Source organism: Lampetra planeri, chromosome 6, assembly GCF_965212315.1.
Source record: "Lampetra planeri chromosome 6, kcLamPlan1.2.h2, whole genome shotgun sequence".
Lineage (NCBI taxonomy): Eukaryota > Metazoa > Chordata > Hyperoartia > Petromyzontiformes > Petromyzontidae > Lampetra > Lampetra planeri.
In genome coordinates, this window is record NC_136112.1 from 9,304,528 (window position 1) to 9,321,272 (window position 16,745).

Below are 16,745 nucleotides of genomic sequence, written 5' to 3' on the forward strand. Positions count from 1 at the left end.
TGATTGTGCATTGTCTTTGAGTTGTGCGCCTTTTGGCGTCATCTGGTCCAACCCATGTGAGACTAGGCTCTAAGGAAAGCTGTCTCGGGTGTGGACCAATCAACTTCAAGGACAGTGCACATTATCAGAGTTATGTTTTTTGTTTGCATTATGACTGCAGCTATTGTGGTCTATGTAAACATGACTCCTTGTAAAAAAAAGGTGTCAGTTTTGTTGCTAGATAGAAGGGTAAAAAACCAATTATCATATTTTTACTGGCAAATGAAGTTCCAATGGTGCTTTGGCTTCTGTTTACAATGAGACGAATGCTCGGATTTGAGGAGGTCACCATCTCATCCAAGAAGGGACTATGTGTGTCATTGGGGAAAATGCAGCCCTGACAGAGGCCGCAAGGTCAATGAGAACCGATGACATTTAACAGAGGCAAATCAAAAGAATCGATTTTACACTGACGAATCGAGTTGCGTTTCACGGGCGCAGGAGACGACTTTGATCGATGAATTGTTCTGTTTCGACTGCCTGGTCCCACAGGTTGCTTCGAGTATAAAATAATAAAACTCCAGCCACCGATAATACAGGCAAACAGGATGAACTAACTCATTAATTAGAAAACAATTGGTCCTACCTTCTGCTCATAATATTTTTTGTTGCCAATTGGAATAATTTTCATCATGGGTTATCCAATGGAAATGCTGATAGGGTTTGTTATAATCAATGCAGCAGAGTGTTAGCACTGAAGACAGGGATTGATTGGCCATGCTAACGGTACGAGATCTTCCGTGCCCTTTCCTGTCACCCGCCGTGCGTTGCAAGGCCGAGCTGAGCTTCACCGCCGGGGACATCATCGCCATCTATGGAGACATGGATGAAGATGGATTCTACTTTGTGAGAAGCCACTGACATCAACGAGGAGCATAAACCATCATGCACACTGCGGTCATGCTAACCATCGAACCAAGACGGGCACCGCATCGCGCGCTTTGAGATGCGCTTCTACGGCCGTCTGGAACGCTTTTCCATCCGATATCAGGAAGCCACTGTAGCTATGTACTTTTAGATCTAGATTGAAAACTCATTTCTATAGAACTGCTTTTTGTGTTTAGTTTGTTGTCCTTCTCCCGCACCTTCGATTAGTACGGTTGGTTACGAACGGTGCAAAAAGAGTTCAATATACATACAACATACATACATCATCATTATGCCTACATCGTCGCACATACATCATCACAAAGGCTTCGGTTTATCAATGAGTTAGTAAATTAACCTATATCATCTATCTGTATGTGTGCCGTGACCTCCTGCACCACTTCACATGGCCTCAACGTGAATCTGACGTGGCAGAAGTGCCAAGGTGAAGTCAATACTACTCAGTCAGTGACTATTGTTGACATTTCATAAATAATCCTCCAGGACAGAGATTATGAGCCATGAGCACAGCATGGTAGTCTATGATTTATATTGGAGTTGTGAATCACTTTGGCTAATGATGGGATTACTGACTGTGTGTGTGTGCGCCCTGTTGCACAGGGAGAACTGAACAGCCAGACTGGTCTCGTACCCTCCAACTTCCTGGAGGAGGTGCCGGGAGACTTGGAGGTAGCACTGTCCGTTCCTGATGAGAGAGAGGCTGACAACGAACAGCAGGCAAGTGGTGGTTGCTCTGTGACAGATCCGAATGGATAATTAATCTCGTAAAATATGTATACGTATAAAAAACCCAACGCAAACCAATCATTAAACAAAGAACAATTATGTTATCGGATGCACGGGCAAGCACGCGTGCGGCGGAGGCAGTCGGATGCTTGCCGCTGCATTTGACACGTGCTCATTCTCAACCATCCATAGGCGGAGAAAGCGGCAGAAGAGGCAATGCAAGACGAGAGCCGAGCGGGCGATCACGAGGACGCGCCGCTCAACGGCAAGGCGGCGTGCGCGGCCGAGGCCGCCCGGCCTCCGGCGGCGCCGCAGCCGGCGAAGGCCGAGGGACCACCGGCTGAGGGAGCGGCGGCGGCAGCAGAGGGGGGTGGGGGTCGCAGTGACGAGGAGGCGAGCGCGGAAAAAGCGTCCGCCCTGCTGTCATCACCGGCCACGTCCGGCGGCGGGTCCCCTAAAACGCACGGCTCCTCCTCCAGCCCCGCCAGCAGCCTGGAGGGCTCGCCGCGCAAGAAGAAGGGCTTCTTCTCCAAGGGCAAGTACCTCCTGAAGAAGCTGGGACCCAGCAAGAAGCAGTGAGCACGCGGCTTGCAGATGCCACCGAGGGCCCAGTTGGTGAACGGTGGCACGGCTTCTCCATGCTGCTCCGGGTTTGTATTCGACGCCGCGCGGTGCCCTACGATGGGACCTTGTCGACCAGTGCGTGCACTTTCCTCTGTCAATCCATTGGCTGGATGACGGCGTCCCATGGTCGTGCGGGTCGTGGGGGTTATTTTATGATGCTCTGCCACCTGGGTCAGAGGAGGTTGGTAAAGGCTGGGGGTATAGGTGGTTGGAGCATAGAATAACAGTCCAACAATGTATTTTACTGCAATGTTCCTTGCTGCCCAACATGTAGCCCTTCAGCTGCAGTAAATCAAATTGAAATATAAAGAGATGTTTTAATGAATCAAACTTTCATGCGATTATTATCTTGTAACGCGGCAAAGATCTAAATTGTGTTATGAAAGAAAAACAAAGACGAGCCAATTCGTGTGTTATTTTACTCTGGCCAAAAGAAAGAAAGCAAATCTTTTTTTTTTAATGGTTCGATCCTCGCCAAACACGACATTGAGTCCAGCCACGCTTAGAAGAGCAAGAAAACTCCTGGTTCAACAGTTGGAGTAGTCGTCTTGATGGTGACACAACAAGTGGACACGACTGCTAGTGTGATGGGTTTTCTTCCAAAACTCATGGATTTTCTCACTGAAGTTGGTGATTTTATTTTCACCCTGACACACGCACTCCACCCGCAGTGTTAATGGCGAGATGGTGCCATTGCAACTTGGAACAAACTGTCGGCAATTCCCTTTGCATGGCAGTATCGCAAAAATGACAAGACAGTAAAATGAATCGGCACCTGAAGTGATTGCTGAAAAATCAAACTGTTAGAACTTTCACCAAACAGATGCCCCCTCCGGCCACTACCAAGTGGCCTCCCAACAATGATCATTCCTCGCCAAGATAGCAGGGCTCTTAACAGTTTACAAGAGTAAAACAAAAATAACGTGAGAATCTTGTTGAAATTCACTCGGGGCAAAAACAAACACGGCAAGGTAAACGTCTTGGCTGCTCAGCCACTTCACCAGGACTCTGCTGAGCTGCACTGATGACGATGGCGATGACGATGTCTGACTTAATTCCCGGTGGGAATTCTATTCTTTCCCCAACGCCTCCTCCAGCCACCACTGTTTTAAGTCGTGGTCCTTCGTGGACCGTTGTCTCTAAGTGCAGGTGGACTCCAGCCAGAGGAGCATTTGTTCAAGGCTGGACACCGTCTGAAATGGACTTTCGCCGTCGCCCAATGGCACAGAAGACGGTCGTGGACCTCGCCGACAAAACGCGTTGGTGTTTGTTTTGTGCATTCTAATGTGGTGGCTGATGGGCCATCGGCAGACAGCCACCGTCACGGTCCTCACGCTTTGTTGAAGGCCTGGAGTTTTAAAAGGGTGTATCAAACAGTGCCGAATCATCGGATGTGATACGTATCAGCACGCCGTGCTTTTTTGCCACTTGTCGCTGTCACCGCACCGAAGTGGATGAGATTGGGAGTGGAATACACGCGCTCACGTTGTCATCACTCGCAATGGTTCTGCGATAAATATACTCACAATGGTGCTCTCTACATTGGCACCACACTGCACTACGGAGCATTCCTTTTCATTATGTTTATAATTTAAATAACACCGCATTATATCATAAGCTGTATATAGAGTCGGGGTTGCGAAATGCGACTAAAGTACCCAGAAGGGAAAAAACCAGGAGGAAAAGCGTTGCGTTTTTGGTAGCCGTAGAAGTTTTAACATGTATTATTTATTTAATTCAAGGACTTTGTCAGAGCTGGTCTGCAGGGAAGTGGTCACAACCCAGATCTATGATTGCTGAGAGTTGTGAAGAGCAGGACAGATTGTCAATGCCGGAAGATGCCTCAGATGTGTATCCATGTGCAGCGCATTGTCAAACCACTGCTGGATGAGAACCTCCGGCCCATGTTCAAAGGGCTCTGGATATCTACTGCATCGCCCTCTGTTGCTCCCCCACGTCGACCATAATTGCTACCCATGCAAACATTATCCAGATTAAAATACCCTGCTTAGCTTGCGAAGGTCTGGGCACATTGCGGATGATTTAGAAATACTGTATAGAAGGTCTGGGCACATTGCGGATGATTTAGACATACTGTATAGACCTCCGACATGTAATTTACTGAAAGGAGCAAGCAACTCTGTCATTTGCTATGGGACAACTTGCTCAAGGATAGGCCCTTACACATCCATAATGGGGGTGCCCCATGATATTCCCCTCGTATGCCAATCAGGCGTGGAAGGCTGCATCCATTCCTTAATTAAAGTTGATTCCAACTTGATTAACGTAAGAATAAACAATTGACAATGTATTTTAAAGTACCTGCTAATGGTTCAGTTATGTTCATGGGTGGACAAACAAAAACTGTACGCGACAGAAAAAAAAACCCAGCAAAGAGGATGAACATGGAGGTAGAAATATGCAGAGGTTAATTGATTTCTAATCGAATCGCGACCCTGAATCGTGACAATTCGTCAACTCACTCAGGGAGCGAATCGTAACATACCCTACCGCCTGTGATGGGAATATCTGTGCGATGACGGGTGTCTGACACAAACACGCATTGTTTTCTTCATCCGTGGAGATGTACCAGACCTTCAGCACGATGGCCACCATTCTGCTTGCTCTTGTGAAGAGTGGTGGCGGAGCTATTGAGTGTGCAGGCAGTGCAACTGCACCAGGGCCCACGGGCTTGAGGAGAGCCGAGGCAGAGAGGAGGCAAATTCTAAAAGGGGGGCTCCATTTTATTCCTTACACCAGTGGCCCATGTCAATCACACTACACACTACTGGTGAAGGTTTTTTTTTAATTACATGTCCATGCAGTCTTCTTCTCGCTCAGAAGGGTGTCCCGCAAACCCGCGACTGACCAAAGTGTAATAATTAGGGGCTCGTGATAACTACATTGATCCGTGCGCTCACGATGCACTCGTGCATATAATCTAAAATATTTGATTAATAAAAACAAAAATTCTCAATGATTTTGTAATGTGTTCGCGTGACACCCTACAGCCACTAGATGCGCTTAATTCATTTCTTAAAATAAAATGGTTACATGTCTATTCGGTGGTGGATAAGACAATGGGGGAAATGGGTCGGTTGGTCAGAAATGAAGACCGCACAGTGTAGATTGATTCACGCAAACGTAACTCCTCTACCCTACTCAGCCCTTGAAGAGATGCAGTGCTGCACGGCTTGTGCTCATAGTTTGCAGTGCACCGATGCATCATCGATCGCTTCTTCTTTATAGAGAGGGGCGCTTGTGTTTGTTTCCCGCACGCTGGACCTGGGATGTGGAAGGATTTGAACTCGGGGCTCTCCTCCTGCCTTGCAAAGGCACTCGGTCATTGAGTCATAACTGCCACCGCCGCTGCACTTACACGCATCGATGGCGGTTCCAATCCCTGTACCAGTCATGACTAACTGCGTTATTAATATGTACCAAACTGTTCCCGCTTGTAGTTGTCTTTGTCTCTGCTGCGCAGATATTATCACAGCACAGTGATGGCACAGAGATGGGAATCATCCCCTGCTGCATGTCAGCGGACAATCTGTGGTGGTTCCCATCTCCGTACAAGGTCATGACTATAACTGCGTTGTTATCCCGGCGGGTACTGCAGTTTACTTGGTTCCTGCGGCAGAGGTAGATGGGGGGGGTGACTCCCAAGAGCACAGCATTGATGTCTATCTATGGCTGAATACTTTGTGTGCTTGTAGCGATGTAGAGGCTGGGTAGCGGGGCTCTTGTGTAAAGGTCCCCCAGCGCTTCTCCGTACGCACGGGTGAGCACACTTATTAACAGGGTTCGCATCTGCTGGCAACCGTGGCGGCGTGCTCTCGCTTTGGTTGTGGCAGTAAGCGCACATTTTGTGCATGACAACGGCATTGCCTTAGTGCGGGGTGAGGTTAGCTGTCTTTGCCTTGGAGGCATTCCCAGGGGATGTCGAAGGAAATAGCCGGTGTTGAAGGAAAAGCTTGCGTCGAATGTTGAAGGACCGTGGGGAGGGCAGGCCACAGTTCAGTGAGGGTTGCTTAGTGCCAAGCGCTTGCCCCCCCAAACGGCGAGTCGTGTCCGGCTCCCAAAAGTGCCAAAATCCCTAAGGGCCCCAGCCGGCTTTTGGGACGTGGGGGCTTTCTCTTGGTAGGATTGTTTGTATCAGAGGATCCTCAGTTTTGTATTTCTTGCCATGAGATATTGCCATACATACGTTCCAGGTGAAGAGAAGAAAGTATTGTTGTGGCTTTTTTCCAAACGGAGAAGTGCTCTCGCTTGGTTGGGGAGTTTGTAGTTTTTGGCAGTGATGTTTTTGTGGACCTATTTTATAAACAATTGTTGCCATTTGGCTGAAGTTAATGCTGAATTTTATTTTGCAAACTCTGTTCACAGTGTATCTACCGTACGTGGGGTGTAGCGGCAATTAAGCTCTCAGAGCTGCAGTGACTTAAGTCTGGGATTAGCACCGGTGGTTTGGAATGAAGCCACATTGACCGATAGACATCATAGACCACACACCTAAAAATCGATAACCGTACAAGTCTGAAAAATGAAATTAATAAGTACATTCAATTAGCGACCTATTGAAATTAATGAGCCATTCAAGTGCCATTATGTCGAGAGATTATTTTCAAAAAAAAGTTACGTTTTGAGAGTTGCGTTTTTTTCCACAATATTTTCAGATCGAGTACAATTGTTGTAAGTGTTTTTTTTTACATGGCGTGTGCGTGCGTGAGTAATTTGTAACGTGTTTGTGTAAATTTTCGTGTTCAGGCAGCGTGTTTTATTGCTGTGTGCCCTTTGTGAGTTCTCAGTGTAACTGACAATGGGTCGCACAGCTGGAAGTTGCAGTAGTCTCCATGTACATACACTGCACCCATTTGACTGCTTTGAGCCAAAATAAAGTTTTACATTTATTTTTCAAACGTTCGTTTTCATTTGTTGTCATGTTATGTTGTTCGTATTGTGAGGCACAGCTTCTGGTTTCTGCATTTTTTTTTGCCAAATCACCGCTTATGTGATAACAGTTTTAAGAGTCCACTCTGCCACAACAGTTTCTCACACGGGCTACTAATCTCTTAACCATTGTCATTAAGGTTACCTGAAAATAATAATGTACAGCCCTTTGCCAATGCACTTACAGGTGAAGGGCTCCCCACAATTGATTGGGGGGGGAAGTTGCTTGACCACCTCTGATGAGCACGGTTAGCTACATACAGTGTGAAAGAAGTTCAACATACATACAAATACATACCCTACTTTATCACGATGATCACACGCGCCGGGTCACGGTGAAGCATGGCTGGGAATCGAACACAGGTAACCCGGCTTCCCAACCCACCTCGTTATTGTGAGGCTGGTAAAGTGCGTTTCCGATTTTGCTCATGCAACAAACTTCTTATCAGTGCAGCCCCATACATGGCTTTGCGGTTCTCTTGACGATGGAAAGAGATGATATTCTGCACGCGCAATTGAGAATAAGATTTTATTGTTGCCCTCAAAGCACATAAATTACACGAAGCGCAGATTTGCGTCCACAGCTAAATTACAGGAGGCATTAAGCAACGTTGTTTGGAGATGCTCTATGTACATTACCTTTGCTGCTAAGATTACAAGACACCCATGCCCAATACTTGACACCCTTACCCTAGCTGCACTCCAGCTAACGATAGAACAGTACAGGGATATAAAATGGTTTACAATATTTAAAATAAGGCTTTTACAAAAAAATACTCTATTACTCTCAGTAAAACGTTTAAATAATTGTGCTTTACAGCATTAACAGTATCAGTATTCAAAGACTGAAATAAAACGAGGATCCCTAGAACCAGCTGCGGTACCTTTTAAGCCACGTGTATTTGTGAACATAATTCAATGTATTTACATGGATCATTGACTGCTAAATGTGCTGTGGGTGACATAAAGCAGAAGCCATTTGGCTGTCGATAATGACCATTGCATTTCACTTATGAGGAAAGGAATTATAGATCACTTAAGGTCATACTGATAATTAAGCACAATTATGATGCTGTCAATGCAAAGTGCCAAGCCTAGTTACTATAACAATAATATATTTTTTGGTGTGCCGAATGTGTGTACATGTGCATATACCTGCATGCACACAGCAAGGCTCTACTGTGCCGGCCTTACTAGGTGCTTGCTAACAGCACTTGCACCCGATGTACAGTACGATTATAAGCCGGATGTATAGTACGATTATAAGCCGGTCGCACATCCGATTAGCACGGTTGGATACGTACGGTGCGAAAGAAGTTCAACATACATACATAGACGCATACATTGACACTCATTTGCATGCATACATACATACATGCGTCAGCATTGACGCACAACAACAATCTATCACCATTCATTCTGGCACCACAATCTGTGACGCCTCCTTCCTCTTCACAAGCGAACCCAGAAGCATAAAAAAACATTCTCGGAGTAAAATGAAAACAAAGCATGCAACTCTCGCACGTGTTTTCTGGGTGTGCCGTGTGTTGTTCGGAGAGATGTCTGCCATGTTGCTTCCCGGTGCCGGTAGCTTTTTCGGGAAATTAATTCAAGCTCCCAGCACATGCAGCGAAATGTCAGACATCGTGCCGAACAACAACACGGCACAACTCGAAAGCACATTCGATAGCCGTACAGCACAGACAGAAAATCCATTGCAGCAGCAGTAGTAATCACACCTGTTTGCAGTGGAGGTGACTATCCCACGCCGTAAATGCGGAGTGTGAAACATTTCCGCCAAAATCTACACGCACAAGACGGTAGCGGGCGAGTCGTAATCGTCCTGTGCATCGGCCAAAAGTGCGTCATCGGGCAAGCTGGAGTCCACCGTGTCGACAGAGTCCCCAGAAACGAAGGGAGGAGGGTGCTGCAGGCCAGGAGAGTCCCAGGAAGGCGAAAGAGGCCCCGGAGAAAGGGGCCACGGAGAAAGGGGCTCCAGAGAAAGAGGGCACGGAGAAAGGAACCCTGGCGAAAAAGGCCCCGGTGAGAGGCAATCGGTGGCGTCTACGGTGTCCAGCGCTTGCGAGTTGCCGTCACCGATCGGGGACAGGCAGCGTGTGGGGCTCAGCAGCGTTTCCTTGCCGAGTGCAGCCGGGATGAGCACCTGCAGCCAATGCCGCATCAACTTCTGGCTCTCGGCGGCAAAGTAGAGGGTGCGGCGCGACTGCACCATCTTAAACGCATGCTGCGCCTCGATGTTGTCCGCCGGATCAACGGGGCACACCTCGTACCCCGGCAGCGGGAATGTGGCTTGCGCCTTCACATCCTGTGGTGGTGGTGATGGTAGAGGAGGTTAGCGCCAGCTCTGAGCCACTGCACAGTTTTGATAGACCTTTCACAATCCACATTTAGATGAAGGACACGCTATGCAACGGTGGTATTGGGGGGTGCTTGACGGTAGTTCCCCACGCCGCTCAGTGATGGTTGGTGCTGCAGGGGAACCCATGACCAGTTGGATGTCACTTGACACTGATGTTAGCCACGGCTGGGAATCAAACTCGGGTAACTGCGTTCACAGTGCAGCGTGCTAATCACTGTGCCACCCTTGGGCCAACAGTTTATGTAAACTGAAATAATATTTCACATTGTTCATATGTATTTCAATGTTTCACTGCTCCATTGTAAGTCCCAAGGGATCTGGGTTCATCAAAACTGTTTGTACCAAAATAACGTTTTTCAACTTGAATCGAATTGTGAAGATTCCATTTATGGAAGGAATGAGAGTAAATAGGGGACTGAACGTTCAAAGACGGACAATACAAATGCGACGGCACAAACGGGTAAAAAAAACAATTGGTTGCTAAACCGATCCATAACAATGCATCGAACGTCCGGGGGAGGTGAATTGTCACGTGTCCGTTGCGCTCACCTGCGGGGCTTTGTACAGGTAGAGGACGAGGGGTTCGCTCATGGGGATGACGAACCAGGCTTTCTTCCATCCACGTCCGCTGCTCTCTGTGTAGTTCAGGAAGCTGCGCATGATGCTGTTGTCTGACATCTCGGCTCCTTGGCGCTGAAAAGCGAGGCGCTGCGCGTGAGTGCGGGCACTATTCAGCACGTAGTTGCCACACGGACGAAACAGGGAATTCTTTGCAGTGAAGCGACCCATGGAGCCTTGGCTCAGTGCAGACGAGAAGATGACCAGACTTTGGAATCATCGCACGTTGCTTGTTGAGCCACCACCAAGAGGTACATAATTAGAATTATGATTCTGCCAGAAATGTTATCACTTTCTGGGAAGGAAGATTTTCTTTAGACTGCCCTTGTCAATCATCTACTGGACGAAGGTCTCCCCATGCCATGTCAAGTCATGGGGGTTGTCTGACCGCACTTCACTATGCTGGTCAGTGAGGGGTTGGTGAAGAGGTTGCACAGATCCGGTGCAAATACCACTCGCCACTTATTTTAGCCGTGGCTGGGAGAATTGATCTCATGCTGCTAGGTTCATAGTGCAATTTCTGAACTCATGAGCAACTGCTACACCCTCGGACAGGGAGACAGTTGCTGATAATGCCAATTATGGGAAAGTAAATGTTTGGATTTTCCAATTCCTACATATATTTTGTGAAAAGTAGAATCTTATTGTTTTTTTCCTTACAACTCAAAATATTAAACACATTATTTATACTTATTTTAAAGTCTACATTTTACCTCAGCAGAGGTGAAATATAGGCAATAGGAAGGCTGCAGGTTATGTTTTTTGGACATATGCGTACATTAATGAAGACCAGTGGTTATGGTGCTTACAACAGCCGTTTATATTCTTGGTTCTTTCGGTAAAGTCACATGACTTTACCGACAGAACCAAGAAAATGAATCTCTGCAGTCACGAAAGCTTTAAATCAAAATTTAACAGCCATTTAGTTTAGATATAAAAAGCTTGAACGAGTGTCAAGATTAATTTACAAGAGGGTTATGTATTGGCATATTGGACCAATTACATGACATATTTACATATTTTTCCCCCCCAATTTATTCCAACTGTTATCTGCATCATGTTAAGAGACAAAATGTCAATTCAAAACTTTTGCAGAAGAGTGCATCTCCATGTACTGTATGATAGAGCTGGCTTTGGAAGGAGATATCACGACAAATTCTGAGTTCCCTCCCAAGTAATTAATCCTGTACACTGATGGGTGAACTTTCCCTGCACAGAGAAGCATTCACCAATTAGCAGTACAACTGATTCCTTTCATCATCAGAGTTGGAATTTCGTCAAATTAATTAAAAAATCCAAATTTTACGACGATGTTTGCGCAGTGCTGGATGAGCTTGCCAAGACCATAAACATCTCCACACTTTTCGATTTAAAGCTTTCGTGACTGCAGGGATTCATATTCTTGGTTCTTTCGGTAAAGTCAAGTAGAAGGGAAATAATGAAATAATAAAAATAAAACAATAAAATTCTCACGACGTTTCGAATTGCAACACAAGCAATAATCATGTGTGAAAATGTTCTTGCTGTGGTTTTCACACCTGAAGATGATTACTTGTGATGCAATCGAAACGTCGTGAGAAGTTTATTGTTTTATTTTTATGACTTTATTAATTCCCTTCTACGTGACTTTACCGAAATAACCAAGAATATGAATCGCCACACTTGAGAACCCAGTTCAATCACAAGCGGCTAATATGTACGTATGTCTGTTGAACCTCTTTCGCACCGTACACAGCCAACCGTGCTAATCGGAGATTCAAACCCTGGATCTCAGTGCTGCCTGCTCAGTGGCCTAAACCCCTGAACCACCCGGTCACCATGACCGAGGGCGATGCAGCAATGTGGAGTTCGGCGTTTCCTCGTTGCCTGGCACTTCACGTTGTCAATGTGGCCCAGGAGAGGAGAGAGCTGCCTCACCTGCAGGACATTCTTGCTCTTCTCCTTGGGGGTGGTGTCCACCTCGCACCGGTTCCCCCGTGCGGACAGGATTTGGTTACACTCGATGCACACGCGGTTGAATTTCCCGGGCTCGTACTCCAGCTCGATCTTGAAGTCGGAGCATTTCCAGCACACCACCTGCAGGAGCAGCCAGCGTGGGTGATGAGGGCTCATCACTATCATCGGCATCTCGGTGTGCATCGCCACCATAGGCAGCGGGTGGCTACAGCTGACAAGACTCGACCACCTCAAACCTGTAACCAGCTGTTGAGTTCAAACAGCCCATAGAGTCAACAAGAAAAGCCTCTCCGAGCCAGACTTGGCGAGAGAGTAACAAGGTCAGCGCAAATTTTGCTTGGTTATTTAATTCAATGTGCCTCTCTCCCTGTCTCCTCATTTTTACAACCTTTTTTCAGCGTGCCACTCATTGACATGCTAATTTCTCTCTCTCCGCCCCCGCCCCCTCTCTCTGTTTAAGGCCTCGACACAGAGGCGTGGTTTCTCTGTGTGCCTATGTCTCTCTCTCTATGTATCTCTGTCTCCACTTATATGTCTGTCTATATGTCTCTGGTTCTGTGTTTTATCTCTCAAATTTAGCATTCTCAGGAAGAACGTAATCAACCAGGTAGAGTGTTGACTGTTATGTTATCCGACTCTCTATTGTATTACATTACATTTATAAGTATACTAGATTTGTGTTTCTATTTAATTTATACCTGATGATGATTGCTTGTGTTGCAATCGAAACGTCGTATGTTAGTATTTAATTTATTATTTTCTCTTTATACATGACTTTACCGAAAGAACCAAAGAGTAAGGTCAGCGCCGGCAAAGAGTACGCAGTGACAATAGTGCAAGAGGACGCTGCTGCATTCTGTAATCAATGAAGCCGCTTCCTGGCTCGGCGCAGACGCACAAACTCAGCGAGTAATAAAATACGAGCAGAGCACGTGGCAGAGCGATGCGGCGTCACAGTGATCAGGCGGAACTGAACTTTACCGGATCAGTACCAGTCAGGTACCGGCCCAGCGTCAGCCCTTGGGTCTGTGTCCCAGTGCTGGCCCCCCTATCCCCTCCCCCCTTCTCTGTGGCCATTGGGGCTGTGGGTATGGAAGGGACATTGAAAAATAAAGTGGTTTTATTGTCATTTTAACGCAGGCATGGATTAGTTGAGAATAGAGCAGAAGTTGTATATCAGCACACCCCTTTGGAGCGAGTCTGCTTATACTGGTACGAACGAAGTGAACCAGCCTACAATAGATTATATCGTCCATCCGTCCGATGTCCGATTAGGTGTAGCAACATCGCCCCCTACTGCAAACACTTGGCAGGACCCTACAAAAACCTTTAGACTCAGTGAGGCTTTCCTGGCTAACCAAGTGTAACATTCCCTTATAATTCCCTGAGATAGTTTTTAATTAAAACATTTAAATAAAAAATTAACTCATTCCCTGAGATAGTTTTTAATTAAAACATTTAAATTAAAAAAATTAACTCACAGCGGCCTAAAGCCTACAGCTAGGCCTAAAGCCTAGAACTAGGCCTCAAACTCTCCCTTCGTATCGTATTTGTTCGTTCCTACCAGCCCACCCCGCAGGGACCTGTTATCTGAAGTAGTTTGTCAGTATCAGAACATGCCCTTAGCCTTACCAGTGTAACGTAATGATGCATTGCTTATATAAGAACTTTGCTTGTTTACGGGTCGTTTTATCCACCTTTTTCTGTATTTTAAGTTACATCTGTAATTTTTGTAATTTTCCACTTTTTTTATATTAACATGGTGCTGAATTTAAACAAAGCGAGTCACATCACCGCTTGCGCCTGTCACTTCCACGCAGCCCAGGTAAAAGCACGCGATTTGGAATCAAAAGTGGAAGAGGAGATTGGGGATCGGGGTACCAAACTCAAGTTTGATTTGGGATGGCTCGGTTTTTCCCTCCACATTTAGAAACGTGCATTTAGAGTATTTGGCTGCTATAAATTTCCACATGATAAGCCACTTCGTTGAGCTATCATTTGTGGCCAGGTCTCTTCTGAAAAAAGAGCTATGTAGCTCAGTGGACCTTACCTGGTAAAATAAAAATTGTTCATAGTTTATAGAGTTGCCATGGGAACACAGTCTCTGGGTCCACGTCCAGTTTGAGAACTGAGGCAGCACGCTTAACAGTGGTGGTGAACCCAGAGCACATGACAGTGGCACAACGGGGGGAGGGGGGGGGAGAACTCACGTAGCCACAGGCGCGGCAGTGGTGACGACGGCGCGTGATGGGGTGGAAGAGTTCCCCACAGCGCATGCACATGGTCACGTTGGCGTCGCGAATCCACACGGGAGCCCGCTTACCCAGCTGGCCGACCTGCAGACAAAGATGCACAATGGAAAAGCTCCTTCGCATACCCCACGCAGAATGCTGGAGCGTGTGCTAGGAGTGAGCTCATATTCAGCCCAGCACAGCAAGGAAAACCGAAATAACCATATTCTCAGGTTTTTTCGGTAAAGTCACGTAGGTAAAAACATTAAAATTAATGAAAGTAAAATAAAACAAAACAAAATAAAATTCACGACGTTTCGGAGGCAACACGTCGTGAATTTTGTTTTGTTTTATTTTACTTGCATTAATTTTAATGTTTTTACCTACGTGACTTTACCGAAAAAAACCTGAGAATATGAGTCATTGCAGTCACGAAAGCTTCAAATCTAGAACGAAATAACCATGCTTATTTATTGTTCAAAATAGTAACCCTCACTACCGGTGCAATGCGATATTCACAAGTCGAGTACAAAAAATAGCACAACGGCATTTTATGCTGAGCACTTTTCTTCCACTTCTCATACCGCATTCTTAATGATAAATTACAAGTAAAACAAACACAATATTTGACATTAACACAATAGTGGAAAAGCAGAGGAGGCTGATGTTTCAGCCAATGGTCAGCCTTCAGAGCAGAGAGCAACGACAGTAACATTTTAAAATGACTACTTGAATGACAAACCGGTAGGTCATCCTCGTGTGTGCTGTCCTTCCTGAAGCAATTGAATGTTTCCAGCTTTTCATTGTAAGTCACGATGGCTTTCTCGATGGCCTGGCAGTGCACAAGAGCGACAACAGGTGTCAGTGATCAACAGGTCGTGCAGGCCCGCAATATCCATCCGAGTGCAATCTCCTGCTCTGCATTCTTAAACATCATCATCAGGTGTGGATTTCACACCTGATGATGATTGCTTGTGTTGCAGTCGAAACGTCGTGAGAATGTTATTGTTTAATATTTTATTATTTCATTGTTTCCCTTCTACTTGACTTTACCGAAAGAACCAAGAAATTGATCTCATCGTTCATGTAAAACAATCCCATTCGTGTAATGAAGATTGAAAAATACATGTTTCAAAATATATGAAGAATTCGATTTCATCATATTAAAATACTGCAGAAGTAAATGCACAAAGCCTCGATATGACCCTTATCCGTCTTTGACCAAGAGACGAGGGCTATTTTGAGACACATATCAGTGACATGATTTTTGCAAATATACCGCATGATTAAAGAGCTACTGAACATAATCAGTAATTGAGGAGGCGGGGCAGTGGCATAGTGGTGAGCACACTGTGCTAGCAACCCGGAGACCTTAGTTCGATTCTGCGGCTAACATCGGTTGCGGCTTAAATCGCAACCAGTCCTGGGCCCTCATTTTACCGACCCGCACTCACCAGCATGGTGAAGTATGGTTAAACAACTCCATGACTGACAAAGGCTTCGATAAGCATTTTTCCAGCAGTCGACCGACAAATGAAAATCAACGAGGGTTCAATAGTTAAAATATTTTTAGATACCTCAATCCATTCATGTTTTTCTTTCTCGCTCCTGTGAAGCAAAAACATGAAGTAATGATTTCACATTCCAGCCTGCATTCCAAACATTGCATGCTGACTATCAGTGGCATGATGTCATGGTGGTATGGCCAAACAAAAGTTCATCTACAATAGCACAGAGGGTGTATATCTCTTAATCATTATCCATCTCTTTACACACACATTGTTGTGACCAATGTACCTGGAATGTACCCGATATCTTCAGATCTCTGAAACTATGTAAGATCCAGCCTGCATAGCATAGCCCTTGCATGAGCAACCACGATGCACATAGCAAGCGTTACAGGCTGACGGACCGCGTTCTCAGCAGAGGACAGTGAAAATCAATTGTTGCACTGCACTCTGCTTCAAAGTCTGTTGCCCACCTTCACCAAACCCCACAACCGACCAGCGTATTGAAGTATGGTCAAATAACCCCCAAGACCCGCACGGCGTGGATTGACAAAAGTGCCGTGCGTGTCTTTAGTCTCCATCGAGATCGACAGTCCCTGCCAATATCTCAAGAGGCGTGCACGTGCAATGCACCGAGAATGGACCACACTGAACACACCTCGCTCGCAGCTCCAGGGCCCTCTGCGTGCCGCACACTTGGAATACGGGGACCGCCTCATGCCGTTTTATGTCGGTGACCTGCGGGCGACACGTCGACACCGTCCTTGAATGCATGATGAGGGCTCGGGGAGGGTGGAGGTGCCGGTAGCTGCATTCAACCATGTT

General features: G+C 46.2%; 2 protein-coding genes across 8 annotated transcripts in view; one reads left to right on the forward strand and one right to left on the reverse strand.

Moving 5' to 3' along the window:
- The window catches only part of LOC144719507 (RIMS-binding protein 2-like), a 148,574-nt gene extending 141,378 nt beyond the window's left edge, over nt 1–7,196 (forward strand). For all 4 annotated transcript variants that reach the window (XM_078595495.1, XM_078595497.1, XM_078595494.1 and 1 more), the window contains 3 exons: nt 814–885; nt 1,528–1,644; nt 1,846–7,196. In XM_078595495.1, the coding sequence (XP_078451621.1) occupies nt 814–885; nt 1,528–1,644; nt 1,846–2,232 (576 nt within the window). In that variant the 3' untranslated portion in view covers nt 2,233–7,196. The remainder of the gene's footprint in view (nt 1–813; nt 886–1,527; nt 1,645–1,845) is intronic.
- A 546-nt stretch (nt 7,197–7,742) lies between these two features.
- The window catches only part of LOC144719508 (uncharacterized), a 50,716-nt gene continuing 41,713 nt past the window's right edge, over nt 7,743–16,745 (reverse strand). For 3 of the 4 annotated variants that reach the window (XM_078595501.1, XM_078595500.1, XM_078595498.1), the window contains 7 exons: nt 16,579–16,658; nt 15,990–16,020; nt 15,155–15,244; nt 14,392–14,517; nt 12,143–12,301; nt 10,157–10,315; nt 7,743–9,553 (listed from right to left, as the gene is read on the reverse strand). In XM_078595501.1, the coding sequence (XP_078451627.1) occupies nt 9,032–9,553; nt 10,157–10,315; nt 12,143–12,301; nt 14,392–14,517; nt 15,155–15,244; nt 15,990–16,020; nt 16,579–16,658 (1,167 nt within the window). In that variant the 3' untranslated portion in view covers nt 7,743–9,031. The remainder of the gene's footprint in view (nt 9,554–10,156; nt 10,316–12,142; nt 12,302–14,391; nt 14,518–15,154; nt 15,245–15,989; nt 16,021–16,578; nt 16,659–16,745) is intronic. The other variant, XM_078595499.1, reaches the window with a different exon arrangement.